The sequence below is a fragment of the Acanthamoeba castellanii genome, assembly GCF_000313135.1.
Source record: "Acanthamoeba castellanii str. Neff unplaced genomic scaffold scf7180000084599, whole genome shotgun sequence".
NCBI lineage: Eukaryota > Discosea > Longamoebia > Acanthamoebidae > Acanthamoeba > Acanthamoeba castellanii.
Window position 1 is genome coordinate 842,615 of NW_004457442.1, and position 14,130 is coordinate 856,744.

Sequence of the window (14,130 nt, forward strand, 5' to 3'; positions counted from 1 at the left end):
TCACTTTCGTTTCTGCTTCGGTTTATTCAGCGAAAAACTTAAAACCATTTCCTGCGCCCATTGGGCAGGACAGGACCCCTGAGCGTTGAAGGGCCGACGTGGCAAAGCTGCCATACTATGCAAGAAGAATGGTAACCCCCCCCCCCAAACCACCAACCGGTCCAGAAGAAGGCCAAACCTACGCCATTGAAGGCCTTGATGGTGGCAGGTAAGGCGTGTTTTATGGTGGGGTTCAAAATTGGTGGCGACAGCACAACAGAGCGCTGGGGAAAGGAGAGAGGAGTGGTGATGGCGAGTGCTGACCCATACGGAATTGAGGAAGAGAGTGGAGGAGGAGAAGAGACGAGGGAGGATACACGAATCGCTGGTCGTTGGAACACATTCAGGAGAAGTCCCAGACCCGCACCGTAAGGTCCCGCGACCCGCTGCATTGGCCAGACAGAGCAAACGATCAGCACCACACAAGACACACACGCACGGTGCACACAAGCGTGGCCTGCGCATGCATGACAAGTTACCTGATAATCTTGCTTTCGTCGAATTGAATGTGTGCGAGAGGATAGTTGTGACCTGTGCCAGAGACGAGTCAGCCAAGGGAAAGCGAGAGTGAACGAAACGGGCTAGAGTAGTCAAACGCACCGAGTGTGTGCTGGCAAACGCCCGTTTCTATGTTCCAAATTTTGACTGTTTGATCGAACGAACCCGACACTGGAGAGAGGAGCCATGAACGTGAGCAACAGCAGCATTCTCCCTCACGCGCGCAGAGAGAGAGAGAGAGAGAGACGTGATACCTATTTTGTAGTCATCGAACTGTAGCGTGAGTACGCGATCGGTGTGGCCCTTCAGGTTCTTGGTCTGCTCGCCCGTCACCAAGTCCCATATCTGTTTGTTTGACATGAAAGAACCAGATGAGAAAAGCGACGTCTTCTTCGAAGCTGTTGGCAGTCCCTCGGGCGTACCTTGATTGTGTTGTCCCACGACCCGGACACGAGCTTTCGTTCGTCAAAGCTGAGGCAGCGCACGGAGTTGGTGTGGCCCTTGTACGTGTGCAGGCACCGTCGCATCCTCTGGTCCCACAATCGAATCGTCTTGTCTCGCGACCCGGAGGCCACGTATCGCGAATCGAAGGTGATGGATCCGATGCCCTTCGTGTGGCCCGTGTAGGTGTGGATGCACTTGCCCGACTTGAGGTCCCACAGCTTGACCAGCCTGTCCTCGGATCCCGACACGCAGTTGAACCCGCCGTCCCAGTCCAGACACCACACCGACGCCACGTGCTCGGTGAACGTGGCCGCGTTGGCGCCGGTCGTCATGTCCCACACTGTGTGCGTATAGCTGCGCGTTAGACGCGGGGACGTCTTGCAGTCTTGCCGACGTGATTTTGAGCGAGAGACAGGGTGGGAGAGTACTCTTGACTGTGCGATCGCGCGAGGCCGAGAGCAGGATGTTGCGGTCGAATTTGAGGGACATCACGCCCCCGGTGTGGCCCACCAGCTCTTGCAACGACCGTCGGGTCTGAAAATCGAGCACGCGCACGCACTTCTGATCGAACGAGCCCATGGCCTGTGCACAGTGACGTGAACACAAGAAGAGCCTTAGGTCTGTCTTTGGAATGAGGCACGACGTTGCAGAGGTCAGACACACCAGTTTGTCGTCGTCGAATTGAAGACAGCGGACGCGGGTGGATGTGTGGCCTGGGAAGGTCTGCACTTTGTGTCGGCCGTCTCGCCAGTTTGCTTCAATGTTGCGCCTGCAGTGCATACACAAGTCATCTTTTAATTTCATTTTTCTTGTCACCTGGAGGGGTGAGCAGCAGGTCTTCTTACCTTCGGATGTAGTTGTCCTTCCAGTCCCTCTTCTCCCGCTTCCTCCTATCGTAGCTCGCATCATGACTTGTCTCGCCCTCCTCTGAGAGGTAGTCCCCACTGGATGATGCATAGAACGTTACGTTAGCTGTTGCGTTTGCGTGTGCGTGTGCGTGCGTGTGCGTGCGTGTGCGTGTGCGTCACCGAATCGCTTGTCGTGGGTACCTCATGCTCAGTGAACCAGCCGGCTTCGTGCGGCACTTGACGGCTCCCAGTGGAACGGGCGAGGAGAGGGAGAGCGTGTTGCGGTCGGCCTTGATCGCTGCCACAGCAGTGCCATTGGGCTCGTGTTGACTCGCGGCCTCCGCGGCGGATAGCAGTGGCTTTCCACTGCTGCTGCCGCTACTGCTACTGCTCCCGTTGCTGCTCCCAACACTGCTGCTCTTGTTCTCACCGGCGCTGGGTACCTGCTCCCCGTTCGATGGGCCATCGGCGCTGGGCGGCACCAGCGGTGCTGCGTTTCGAACAGGATCGATCGTTAGGGAAGAGTTGGCGCGTGCGCGTGGTGTGCAAGCGTACCGGCAAGGGCGCTTAGGGTGAAGTAGTGATTGACGTGGGGCTGACGTGGTCCCAGCTTTCTGTCCTTCCAGCGCCTAAAGTACAATCGCTTCCAGAGGCTCTCGTCGCCCGACAGTCGCTTCCACTGCTGATTGACCGAGGCCACCGCCGACAGCTCCTGAAAACACGACCATCGGACAAGCCCGTTTTGAGTCAACAAGCTGCCCGACCGGCGGCCGGCGTGGTGTGCAACATCGAGGAGAAGAGAAGGAAGAGCTCTTAACCTGTTCGGTAAGGAATGATAAGATCTTGAGCAGAAGTTCGTCTGGAAGCAGAGAGAAGTAGCCGCTGGTCGTCGACGTCGTTGGCACCTGGTGGGAGCTCTGCAGAGTGTAAACAAATTAGCCATAAATTGATTAGCCCTAACGCTACGAGATGAAGCGGTGGCAGACGAGGCAGGTGGGTCGTACGAGGAAGGTGAAGAAGGTGGAGACCTCATCGAGTCTACAGTCGACGTCGCGCGAGAGCTGTGATAGCTGGGCCAGCAGATTTTGAAAATAGCAGTCCATGTTGCGGTGCTCGAGGAAATGAGCAAGTTCGTCGATGGCCGATTTCAGATGGCCCACCTTCGTCTGCAGCTCCTTGGGGAACACTTCACCGCTGTCCACCTCGAGATGTTCCATATCACTTGTAGAACTTGATGATGCAACGCCATTTTGTTGCTGCTGGGGCTCTGCCTCCATTTCCATCAATCGCGTCGAAGATCTGACGTCGCGTATTTTCTACTGCCTGCCGAAGGTAGTACGATAAGCCGTTTCTTGATCTTGATTGATGTCACCCCTTCCTATGGTGCGCAGCTCAAATCGTTGGCGATGTGCCTGGCCTTCTTGAATCACAATCGCTGCTGGCCAATTTCCCTCTTTTTCTCTCCTTCTCTCCAAAAAGAAAATTAATTTGAAACGAACCAAAACGCGTTCTCTTTGCTCAAGCAGAGGGCTGACTTCGCTCAGCTCCACTACCACCGCCTCCATCACCTTCACCACCTCCTGATGGCCTGCCTTGTGACCGGCCGTGTGGTTGGTGACTAGACTTGTCCTGCGATGATGACAACGATGATGACGATGGCGACGGCCTCCGCTGGCCCAGCGTGGAATCTGCGCTCTTGCGTAATCGGTCGGGTGAGGGTCGGTTCGGCCCTCTGCGTTCTTCGCCGTCGCCACGGCCGCTGCCGTTACTCGTCGACGGGTTCTCCCAGCTCTTGTGGAGTGGCTTATTCTTGTGAAACGACTTCTTCGACTTGTTGTTGTTCTTGGCGTTGTGCTGATGCGGTGGTAGGTGGTGCCGTGGATGCTGCTGGTGATGGGGACGGTGAGGCTGGTGTTGATGATGGTGAGGTTGATGTTGATGTTGGTGGCGCTGGGGATGGTAGGCGAGGTGGAGTTGTGGGTGTTGGCTGCTCCCCACGCTGCTGGGGTGAAGAGGGATCGAGCTGCTGGGGCGCTGCGCGGCCGAGCTGGCCTGCTTGGCCAAGTGGGCCTCGAGGCGGGTCTGCAGCGCGGCAAAGTGGTCGCGTGCGAAGGGACTGGAGAGCAGGGCGATGGTCAGCGGGTTGAGGTGCTCTTGGACCCCGTTGATCGTTATCCGACCCTGGGCATCGGACAGGCCCTTGAGCACATCGCGCAGCGGCACCCACCTCATCCTTCGCGTTTCTTAATCGCGTCGCGTAGTAACACGGGGGTCAGCCAAGGGTTCAGCGAGTTGCAGAAAAGAGTGCGTTGAGCGTACTCGGCTGATTGGTCGTCAAGGCCTTGCTTCGAGCTTGTGCTACTTGCGCGTCTGATCGATGTATGTACGGAATCTGGCAATGCGCCCAATAGACATAGAGAGCGTCAAGCGACCGCAAGAGCGCAGCCCAACGACTAAAGCGCGAGCCAACGCACCTCGGGCACGAATAAGACGCACTGCGCCTTGGCGTAGTACATCTGAAGAGTGAGCGCATCTGTCAGGGTGGCAAAGAGCGCGTCGGCTGATCGCCTATCGAAAAGCAGAGCAGAAGAACGGAGAAGAAGAAACATAGATGGTGAGATCGAACCAATGGTATGTTGACCACAAGATTAAAGAAGAGACCAATGTGGTCGTACGTACTTGTAGAACAACAATGAGGTCTCCTTCATAAACGCGCTGATGGCCGTGCGCTCCGGCCGCTCATGCGGGTTGTCGGGAGAGCGCTCACCGACAAAATGGCCCCAGCCATAGCGCTGCCCGTCCCACAACGTCTCTGCGCGGCCCAAGGAGGTTTGGAGGGTTTAGTCGTTGTTTATTCCCCGAGCCTGCGATGGAGGCCGTACCCACGAGCAGCACGACCAGTGTCTTGCCTCTCTTGTACGAACAGGGCAGCAAGCCGGCGGTGGTGAACTTGTACGGGCACTCGCCCGTGTAGCTGTTGCGGCAGTGGATCCCTGAATCCGAAGAAGAAGCGCACCCACTCGGTCAATCGCGCGGCACTGTCCAAGAAGGGACCTGTGTGTGTGGTGCACTGTATACATACCGACAGTGGAGACCTTGAGCGATTTGATGGCCGTGGCCCAGACCAGCGCCTCGCCGTCCAACTCCTCTTTGGCGAGAGCTGCAGGCTTCGGGGCCGCTGGCTTCTTTGGTGGCTTCTCCGCCTCTTCGACCGCCACCGGTTGATCATCATCCGGTGGCGGGGCATTGAGGTCCAATGAGAAGAATCCGGATGGCCGATGATCATCTACAGGCGCACCACCGGCGCCAGAGACCTCTTCTTCTTCTTCTTCGACCGCCACCGGCTGATCGTCTGGTGGCGGGGCGTTGAGGTCTATTGAGAAGAGCCCGGGCCGATCGGCAGGCGCACCACCGGCGTCGGCGAATGTCGCCCTCTCGCCGCGCTCGTCCTTCGTCGGCCTTGGCGGCGAGGTTTGACCAGCAGCTTTGCGCTTGGTCACGATCGCATACCATTCGCCGCTTGGTCCTTGTGTCGGCTCCGATGTCGTTGTGGTCGCGGCGTCGCGCATGGTAACTTCGCCACGCGGATGCCCCTCTTCTTCTTCTTCTCCGGTCCCTACCATTCCTTCAGGCATCTCAATCACATCGTGCTCGTCCCGCACATCGTCGTCGTCGTTGTTGTTCGTCACGGGTTGGTGGTCGGGCTCCGTGCTCATCATGCTGTCATCCGTCTCGTTGCTCTTGGGTGACTTCCGCTGCTTCTTCTTTCGTCGGCTGCCGCTCTCCTCACTGCCGTGGGTGATGTCGGCGGCCTCAGCCAATGGAGCAGGGGCAGGCTTCGTCTCCTTCTTCTCCTTCTTCCGCTTCTTGCGCTCGCTTTCCTGCGTCGGCGTCGTCTTCGTCTTCGTCTTCGTCTTTGGCTTCAGCTGAGGCTGTTCACCCTCCTCCTCCTTTCGTTTGGTGTAGCTTCGATCGTTCAGCACAACGGCCTCTTCGTTCTGGTGCCCATCTTTGCTGGCTTCATCTGCAACGTGCTGTAAGATATTTTGAAGTGGATCTTGCAAGTGCAGAGAGGAAAATAGGACAAGACCGCACCAGCGTAGAGGTCCTTCATCTTTCGAAGGATGCGAATCCTGGGCCACGTGGCGCAACACATCTCATAAGAATCTCTCACAGATGTGCGTACAAAATGAAGGGTACCTGTGGCCGACTTTGTCGATGCCCATCTCCTTGAGCAGGTCGTAGGTGAGGCCATCCCAATCGTTGAGGGTGATCTCGTGCTGTGCAAAGACCGATTGATACTGATCTGCCTCCTCCGCCGAAAGCCCGATCGATCCGAAGAGCATCTTCTCCCAATCTTTGCTCACGTTGCGGAATGGAAGAGGCAGCGCGTGAGGATTCACATGCGCATGGAAGGGGCTCTGCTGCGTTGATGTCCTGTTGTTGGGTATTGCATCGGCTGCTGCTTCATCCAGCCGTTCCATCTCTCGTTCCAGATTGAGTTGCGTTTTTGTCCGTTGGCCTGTGGAATATTTGAGTTATGCACGGTCAAAAGACCAGCTCCAATCTCTCACCATTTGAGATGGAGAGAGATGCTGCAGGTAGTGGATCCAATGTCGGAGAAGAATCGATGACCAAGGCACTGATGCAGCAGGCAGCCCAGATGTGCAAGCGGGAGCATGAGGAGGAGATCGAAGAGCTTGGTCTTCTCCCGCCCTCACACAATATCGACCCCCTCAACCCGCCTCTCACCATGTGCGCTTGCCACCCACTACATTCTTACTCTCTTCCTGGGTTGGTTGTTGAATTCATTCGCTCCCTCTACGCACTGCAGTGCCGAGTACGAGGCCATGGAGAAGGACCTCTCCAAGTATTTGCTCTACATGGCCGCCCTCTCGGCCGCCGTGGGCTCGCTGCCCAAGTCCCTTGGCCTGTCTTCGCCGCTCAAGTTCCTCGTGGTCGGCCCAGGTGCCACAGCGCCACCATCTTCATCGCTTCATGCACGGAGCACTCACTCAGCGTACGATTGTCATCCGCAGGTCTGGGTCGGCTCATCACGTTCTGCCTCGATGCCGCGACGTCACACGGCCGCAGTGGGGTCGTGCACGTTCTCGAAGCGAATCCCCGGGCCGTAGGTAAGCCAACCTTGATCTGCATCGCACTGCTTGTTGGGCCTCACCGCCGCTTTGCGATTTGTGGGCTTGCTCACTGCAGCGCTGTGTGAGGCGCGAAACCTTAAGGTTTCCTGGAGGAACGGTTCGCGGCAGAGGTGGCCGCCGGCCAGGTTGTGCTCCACGAAGCCTTCATCCTGCGCAACACCACCGAGCCGCAGGATCTGCCGAAATCACTCGCCGGCCACGTGCACTCGTTCAACATCATCGTAGCCGAGGCACGCACGCTCACACACTGCTTTTGTGGTCGCTGCTTGCTAACCGCACCATGCAGTTGCTTGGTTCGTTTGGAGACAATGAATTTCTCCCTGGTACTTTCGCTCCGAACGCTGCATAATGGATGGTGGTTTGCTCGAATCGACTGCTCACGCCCTCCTGCCCAGAGTTGATGTACCGCGCTACACACCTGTTTGCCGCTCGCGGCAAGGAGCAGGCGATCACGATTCCCGATCGGTGGAAAACCTACCTGGCGCCGATTTACTGCCCCTCGATCTACGCGCACATTGCGTCCAAGGGGGACAGCAACGACACTCAAAACCAAAGGCACTCCAGCATGGCCCACGTAACCGGTACCTACCCAATGTGCCGCTATTATATCTTTTGTTTGGAATGCATGTAATGCAGAACTAATGCCCGGTTCATTCCAGCCATTCCTGCGGACGCTGTGCTGTTGGGACCCTCGCGGCTGCTCTACTCGGCGTCGTGCGTAGAGCCACCGACCAGCGTCTACGCGGGCGAGATCCGGTGGAAGGTGGACGTCGAGTCGACGACTGGCCCCGCTCGGGATCGGTCGAGCGACGTCGTGGTTCACGGGTTCGTGGGCCACTTCACGTGCCATCTGTTCGGCGGCATCAAGCTCGACACCCGGCACGGGTCGGCCGCGCGAAACACCTTCCACTGGGAGTCGATGTTCTTCCCCCTGAGCACGCCGGTGGACCTCGGCAGCAACCGCAGGGGTGGCAGCTGCCGGACGACGATCGGCGTGCGACTCGAACGACGCAGCGCGGTCAAACAGTCGGCTCTGGCCAGCGGCCCGGCCGACCTGCACGCCATTTGGTACGAGTGGCGCCTGCTCTCCGACGACGATGACGACCGGCCCGCGATCGCTGGCAATTCCCTCCCGCACAATCCGGTACCTAAATCTTCTGCCAGGCCTTGTGCTCAACTTTTGTTCTGACTCCTTTTCGCTGTGGCCCGGTGGCCCACAGGATGGCCGATTCCAATCCCTCTATCTGTGAAGGTAACCCACCAAGTTATTTATTTATGCACAAATAATAAAAAAAGGACAACAAAGGCCAGAAGTCTCGGCGCTGGAACTTTCGGGCGCTTCGGTTAGTCGACAATTCGTCACTCTCGCCGCGTCAAAACGCTGCTTTCCCCATTTGCCCCACGCCCCATGCAGAGCGCAAGACAGGGGCATCTGCGAGGCCTCCTCGCCTGGGTCCTGTGCGGCCTTGTGCTGTGCACCTCGCTGGTGGTTGTGCCCGCCACTTGCACGTCGCGTGAATATTCTCCACGTCACTGACCGTACGCCCCGCACTTTATTTTAAAATACAAAATAATGTTACAATATAAATATTTATATTTTACGATTTGTCTGTTTTTCGCCACCAGTGCACGGGTGGGTGTTTGGGCACCCCCATGCGCCGGAGCTCGATGCCGATTTCGGAGACTTCGCGTCGCTGGTGGAGCACATGCAGGCCAACGCTGCCGCCGCAGGGGAGGAGTTCTTCCTCTTCGACAGTGGTGATCTCATTGAGGTGCTACACGACACGCACGACACACACACGACACGACATACACGACACACGACGCAACCAACGTTGAGAATTCTGAACAACTGCTTCTCTTTCATCAGGGAACTGGGCTGAGTGATGCCACCGATGTCCACGGCGAGTACATCTTCCCGGTGGTGCAAATGGTGAACGGCTACACGGGCCTCACCATGGGCAACCACGACATTGGTACCAAGGCCACATAGCCCGACACAAGTCGATAGCGGTGACGCTGAAGCTGGGGATGGGACTCTCTCTATAAATCTATATTTCTACTCCTTGCAGGGCACGACAACGTGATTGAGTTGATGCAGAGGAGCTTCATTCCTCACTTCAACGCGACCTACCTCACCGACAACTCGCTCATCAAGCAGACCGGCAAGATGATTGGTAAAGTTTTACACTCTCGGGCTTGTCGCTTATATTTATTATTATTATTTCTTTTTAATAATTTTTCTTTCTTTATTTATAATTCAATACTCACGTGCCAACCTTTGGCCGGGTGCAGGAGGGCCGTTCTACTCGTTCCGCACGGCATTGGGGATGAACTGCCTCGTCATGGGCTACATGTTCAACTTTACCCAACCGGTACCCACCAAAAACGAGCTCAGTCAGTCGCTTTGGGCAATAACTCACCACAGAAACACGCGCACACGCACACGCACACGCACGCACACGCACACGCACACATGCACAAGGCGCCGATGGCCGAGGTGACGCCGGTGAGCCAGTCGCTGCTGGAGGCCTACTTCAAGCAGGCCATGCAAATCAAGGTACGGCTCAGAGCACCCGTCCAGGCCTTATCATCGGGTGTGCGCCTGGTTGCTGCGCATGGCCGGTTGCTGAACCGAATGAATGGGGCGGGGCGTCCCTTTTGGTTGGATAGAACGTGGACATGATCGTGGTGGTGGCCCACATCGACCCGACGACGCCGCCCGAGCTGAGCCAGATCTACGCTGCCCTGCGAAAGGCGCAACCCACGGTCCCTCTCGTTCTCCTCTCCGGCCACAGGTGCGCTCTCCGTTGCCTTTGTTCACGCGCCGCTCATGTGTGCGGCACACACGACACGCAACACGGCGCACGACACGCCATGACACACACGTTATTGTGCAACGCAGGCACATCACCTATTTCTCTTGGCTGGACCCGAACGCGTTCACAATGGAGTCAGGCAAGTACTTCGAGGTGGTGGGCCACGTCACCTTCGACATCGACCAGGATCACCAGATCACCCAGTTCCAGCAGGAGTGGGTCAACACCTCGCGCTGTACGCGTTTCTTTATCATTCTCTCTCTCTCTCTCTCGTTGTGTGTGTCGTGTGTGTCGTGTGTGTCGTGTGAGATTCATTTCTGAACGCATGCATGGTCTCGCAGCCAACTTCTATTCGCTGGCCAAGAAGAACGCAGGCAACTTCCTCACCGAGCGGGGCCGAAAGACGAAGAACTTCATCTACAGCGCCTTCGACAAGCTGCAGCTCAATGTCACGCTGGGCTGCTCCCCCGTCACCCTCTCGCCTGACGCCAGCTACACCAGCTCGGACAGCCTGTACCACTTCTATGTCAACAACATAGTCCCTGCTGTGGTATGCAAAACACGCCACACGCCTCACGCCACACGCCACACGCCACACGCCACACGCCACACGCCACACGCCACACGCCACACGCCACACGCCACACGCCACACGCCACACGCCACACGCCACACGCCACACGCCACACGCCACCCGCCACGGCATACTCAGCTTTTTTTGTTTGTTTTTAGGTTTTCAACACGTCGCTCGGCCGGACGTCGTTCTTCATCACCAACGACGGCGCGCTGCGATACGAGCTTTACGAGGGCCGCGTGTCAATGAACGACGTCTACACGGTGCTGCCGTTCAAGGACACCTTCTACTACTTCCTCCTCACGGGCGATCAACTCCGTCAGACCCTCGCCTTCCTCACCAAAAACAAGCAACTGCGTACGTGTGTCGTGTGTGTCGTCGTGTGTCGTCGTGTGTGTGTTGTCGTGTGTCGTCGTGTGTTGTTCTTAAGGTCTCGCTGGTGGCAGTCAACACGGGTCGAGTACCGTATGTGAGTCGCCTGCGTGACCACCACAGGAAGCGCGATATCAGCGACAGGTTCTTCTTCTCCGACATCGCAGTCGAGTCCAACCAGGTCCGACCCGCGCCAGCCGCACCCTCTTTCGCGCAGCCTCTGGGCATTCACTTGACTCTACGTGTGTCGTGTGTCGTGTGTCGTGTGTCGTGTGTGTCATGTGTCGTGTGTCGTGTGCGCGTGCGCAGGTCTACGCGGTGGTGCTTGCCGAGTACGATTCCGTCACGCTGGCCATGGTGCTGCGCCAGCTGTTCCCCGCAGGCAAGTGGGCCGCGTCGCCCTACCCGACGGCCTTCTCGTCCACGTCGGCCCTCCGCGCGTTCGTGCAGGCCCAGTGGCCGTGCCGTCCCTCCTGCCCCTGCGCGTAGCCGTCATGGCCATTTCTATTTTATTTTTATTTAAAAATAAAAATAAAGCCGGAAAAATACTCGCCAAAGATAAATAGTGGAAGAAAAAATAACAAAAAAAGCTGCATCATAATCTTGATCTTCTTGTTCATGAGCGGGCGGCGGTGGGTGGTAGAGGAGTTCATTTCGCGGGCCGAGTGCCGCGAGTTGATTCGCGTGCACCGGGCCAGCGGCGTCGTGGGGTACCGCGACCGGTTCAGCGTGACCACCCTCCGCGAGCCGCTGGCCCGCACCTCCGACTGGCCGCTCCTCCTGCCCTTCGTCCGCCTGCGCGGTACCTCCACTCAATTTTATACTAAAATAATAATCACTAATATATTATTTTGATTTTATCAAAATTGTATTTGTGAAGACAGGCTGCGAGACGCGGTGGAGGAGCGTACTGGCGAGCACCTGGCGCTGTTTGTGGAGTGGACGGGACTGTCGTGCTGGCACCCGCACTCCTCGATCCCGCCACACTACGACAGGTGCGCACCACCACACGCCACAGGCAACACACACACCACACACCGCACACACACACACCGCACACACGCAACACACCGTGCTTATTGGAGGGGAACCACACAGCAACCGGCCGTATCTCGAACAGCGACACTACTCGGTGGTGCTCTACCTGAACGACGCCGGAACAGACTTTGACGGCGGCACCTTCCAGTTCTTTGGCGACAAAGTAAGTGCGTGTGGGATGATGCGTGTGCGTGTGCGTGTGCGTGTGCGTGTGCGTGTGCGTGTGCGTGTGCGGTTTGCTGATGACCGATGGTGACCTCAAACAACGTAAGGGCGACGTAGAAGAGGAGGTCCACGCAGTTGCGGGGCGGCTGCTGATCTTCGCCAGCGGACCCGAGAACATTCACGGAGTCACACCCATCACCAGAGGCGAACGGTAACGTGCGCCGTGTGCCGTGTGCCGTGTGCCGTGTGGTGCGTGTTGGGTCTGATCTGCGGCTCGGGGCGCTCATCAGATTCACGTTCACGGTTTGGCTCACGCGCGACGAGGCCTGCTGGGAAGACCCCAAGATCCTGTCCCACCTCCCCTCCACCCTGCCGCCGTCGCTCGCCCTGACGCCCGACCCGCCGGCCTTCTTCTTCTCCCGACCTTCCACTGCAGCCGACGCCGACGCCGACGCCGCCAAGCGAAGCTGCACCGATCCCTACTCGACACCAGCGCTCAGCCAGGGCGACCACGGTATCGCACGACACAACACGCGACACATGCGACACGAACAGTATTAACTTATATACATATATATATATCAACATATGCTATGGTAGAGGCGAAGTTCGACCTGGAAGCGGAGGTGCTGAAGCAGCTGGAGATGGAGGTGTGGACGCGGCGCGTTGGCCACGTCCGCCAACCAAGGAAGCGGCCACGAACGACGGACCACCCCGCCGCACACATCGACCCCAACCGCGCCGGCGACGACTACGCCGCAACGCCCAACGCACAACACGCCGAAGATGCCGACGACGGCGGCGGCGGCGATGACGGTGGGGAGGAAGAGGAGGAAGAAGAGGGCGAAGTGGTGGTGGTGAGGTGGCGCGGCCGAGTGGTCCCGCTACGCTTCGAGTCGGTGCGACGGGCGGTGGAGCTGGTGGCCTTTGCCGCCGCGACGCCAAATGATGCGCGCGATGGCCACGAGGAGGGCTGGTGGCGGCAGCGGGCGGTCGAATGGCTGGACCACCGGCGACAGCTCGCCGCACAGCTGCGCGTCGCGCTCCCCAAGTGGAAGGATGCTGGCTGCCTCTACGACTACCAGCCCTTCTAAGGTATGCACACCACTTTAGTTGCAGTCAATTACTCCTTTTCGGTTTCTGGCGTGTAACACTTGGGTTGCAACAAGTAACCACTCGGTCATCCGCGTGTCCTGCTGCAGGAGCCAGCCCGAGGAGGGGTCCTCGATCCCCAGCTCTCGCGGCTCCGACATGGTAGTTGTTTGCAACAGTTCATTTTTACCTTTTATGGCAAGAACTACCTGTCAATTGATGACACGGCTCTATGTCAACTGACGCTCGCTGGCACCTCTCTCGTGTTTGTGTGTTTAGCCACCAACCATGTTAGTGACTGACGCGACCAATGTGTTTGCCGTGTCATCTCAAGCTCTTGACGTGACATGGCAAGGAAAATGGGCGCCACATAACCAGCGATGAAGAGTCGTTCTCCATTACAACAAGCCAACCAACCAAAGCACAGTTTAAAACGGCCACTGGCGATGAACACGACGATCGAGCTGGGAACGAACACGACGAACGTCGCGGCGGGCTGCGCGCAGTGTCGGATCTGCCTGGAGGCTGACGAGCCCGGAGGCGCGGCGGAGGTGACTGCGTCGGCCGGCATGATCGCACCGTGCGGGTGCCGAGGCAGCATGCAGTACGTCCACGCCGAGTGCCTGAATACGTGGCGTCGCACGACCACCAACCCGCTCGCCTACTACCGCTGCGAACACTGCCTCACCGTACGTCACTTATCTCTATATATATCAAAAGATGGAATAATTTCTATCATTTACATATTAGAATTTGTTATGATTTTATTAATTAACTTTATGACGCAGTTCTACAGGCATTCGGAGCGGGTGCCGGTGGTGGAGGTGAGCGCGGGCCTGCTGGAGATCTGGGCCGACCACAGGGCGTGGGAGCAGCGCGAACGGCAGCGCGAGGTGGTGCTCCTGGGCCTGGCCCTGCTCGTCCTGGCCACCGTGGGGCTCTGCACCGCCCACGCCCTGCTCGCCTTGGTGCCCTCCGTGTCGCCCGTGTGGCTCGTCTTCGTCCCACTCGACCTGTGCGCTCTCCTCTTCGTCGCCCTGCGCTACACTCTCTCCGCCTTGTCATCGCCGGCTTCGTCGTAG

At 57.8% G+C, this 14,130-nt stretch overlaps 7 protein-coding genes across 7 annotated transcripts; 4 read left to right on the forward strand and 3 right to left on the reverse strand.

The window, feature by feature from the left end:
* Positions 1 to 382: 382 nt before the first annotated feature.
* Positions 383 to 1,560, reverse strand: ACA1_061160 (WD repeatcontaining protein; the record flags this gene model as incomplete). The annotated part of the gene is made up of 5 exons (XM_004339343.1): positions 383 to 425; positions 519 to 570; positions 792 to 882; positions 960 to 1,321; positions 1,410 to 1,560. 5 exons carry the CDS (start codon positions 1,558 to 1,560, stop codon positions 383 to 385), a joined length of 699 nt encoding a protein of 232 aa, XP_004339391.1.
* Positions 1,561 to 1,822: 262 nt separating this feature from the next.
* On the reverse strand, positions 1,823 to 3,046 carry ACA1_061170 (uncharacterized protein; the record flags this gene model as incomplete). The annotated part of the gene is made up of 4 exons (XM_004339344.1): positions 1,823 to 1,925; positions 2,031 to 2,280; positions 2,385 to 2,541; positions 2,834 to 3,046. 4 exons carry the CDS (start codon positions 3,044 to 3,046, stop codon positions 1,823 to 1,825), a joined length of 723 nt encoding a protein of 240 aa, XP_004339392.1.
* Positions 3,047 to 3,347: 301 nt separating this feature from the next.
* ACA1_061180 (uncharacterized protein) lies at positions 3,348 to 6,313 on the reverse strand (the record flags this gene model as incomplete). Its single annotated transcript, XM_004339345.1, has 8 exons — positions 3,348 to 4,072; positions 4,149 to 4,221; positions 4,304 to 4,397; positions 4,509 to 4,641; positions 4,712 to 4,822; positions 4,912 to 5,853; positions 5,925 to 5,962; positions 6,030 to 6,313. 8 exons carry the CDS (start codon positions 6,311 to 6,313, stop codon positions 3,348 to 3,350), a joined length of 2,400 nt encoding a protein of 799 aa, XP_004339393.1.
* A 146-nt stretch (positions 6,314 to 6,459) lies between these two features.
* On the forward strand, positions 6,460 to 8,238 carry ACA1_061190 (methyltransferase, putative; the record flags this gene model as incomplete). Its single annotated transcript, XM_004339346.1, has 7 exons — positions 6,460 to 6,584; positions 6,664 to 6,797; positions 6,869 to 6,964; positions 7,070 to 7,209; positions 7,434 to 7,569; positions 7,648 to 8,132; positions 8,209 to 8,238. 7 exons carry the CDS (start codon positions 6,460 to 6,462, stop codon positions 8,236 to 8,238), a joined length of 1,146 nt encoding a protein of 381 aa, XP_004339394.1.
* Positions 8,239 to 8,396: 158 nt separating this feature from the next.
* On the forward strand, positions 8,397 to 11,242 carry ACA1_061200 (5' nucleotidase family protein; the record flags this gene model as incomplete). The annotated part of the gene is made up of 12 exons (XM_004339347.1): positions 8,397 to 8,502; positions 8,615 to 8,760; positions 8,859 to 8,964; positions 9,061 to 9,165; positions 9,284 to 9,363; positions 9,474 to 9,548; positions 9,662 to 9,786; positions 9,894 to 10,042; positions 10,149 to 10,357; positions 10,540 to 10,738; positions 10,828 to 10,934; positions 11,063 to 11,242. The coding sequence occupies 12 exons, from the start codon at positions 8,397 to 8,399 to the stop codon at positions 11,240 to 11,242; spliced, it is 1,587 nt and encodes a 528-aa protein (XP_004339395.1).
* A 129-nt stretch (positions 11,243 to 11,371) lies between these two features.
* ACA1_061210 (oxidoreductase, putative) lies at positions 11,372 to 13,050 on the forward strand (the record flags this gene model as incomplete). Its single annotated transcript, XM_004339348.1, has 6 exons — positions 11,372 to 11,555; positions 11,634 to 11,748; positions 11,852 to 11,958; positions 12,092 to 12,167; positions 12,247 to 12,470; positions 12,557 to 13,050. 6 exons carry the CDS (start codon positions 11,372 to 11,374, stop codon positions 13,048 to 13,050), a joined length of 1,200 nt encoding a protein of 399 aa, XP_004339396.1.
* A 444-nt stretch (positions 13,051 to 13,494) lies between these two features.
* On the forward strand, positions 13,495 to 14,130 carry ACA1_061220 (zinc finger, C3HC4 type (RING finger) domain containing protein; the record flags this gene model as incomplete). The annotated part of the gene is made up of 2 exons (XM_004339349.1): positions 13,495 to 13,737; positions 13,837 to 14,130. 2 exons carry the CDS (start codon positions 13,495 to 13,497, stop codon positions 14,128 to 14,130), a joined length of 537 nt encoding a protein of 178 aa, XP_004339397.1.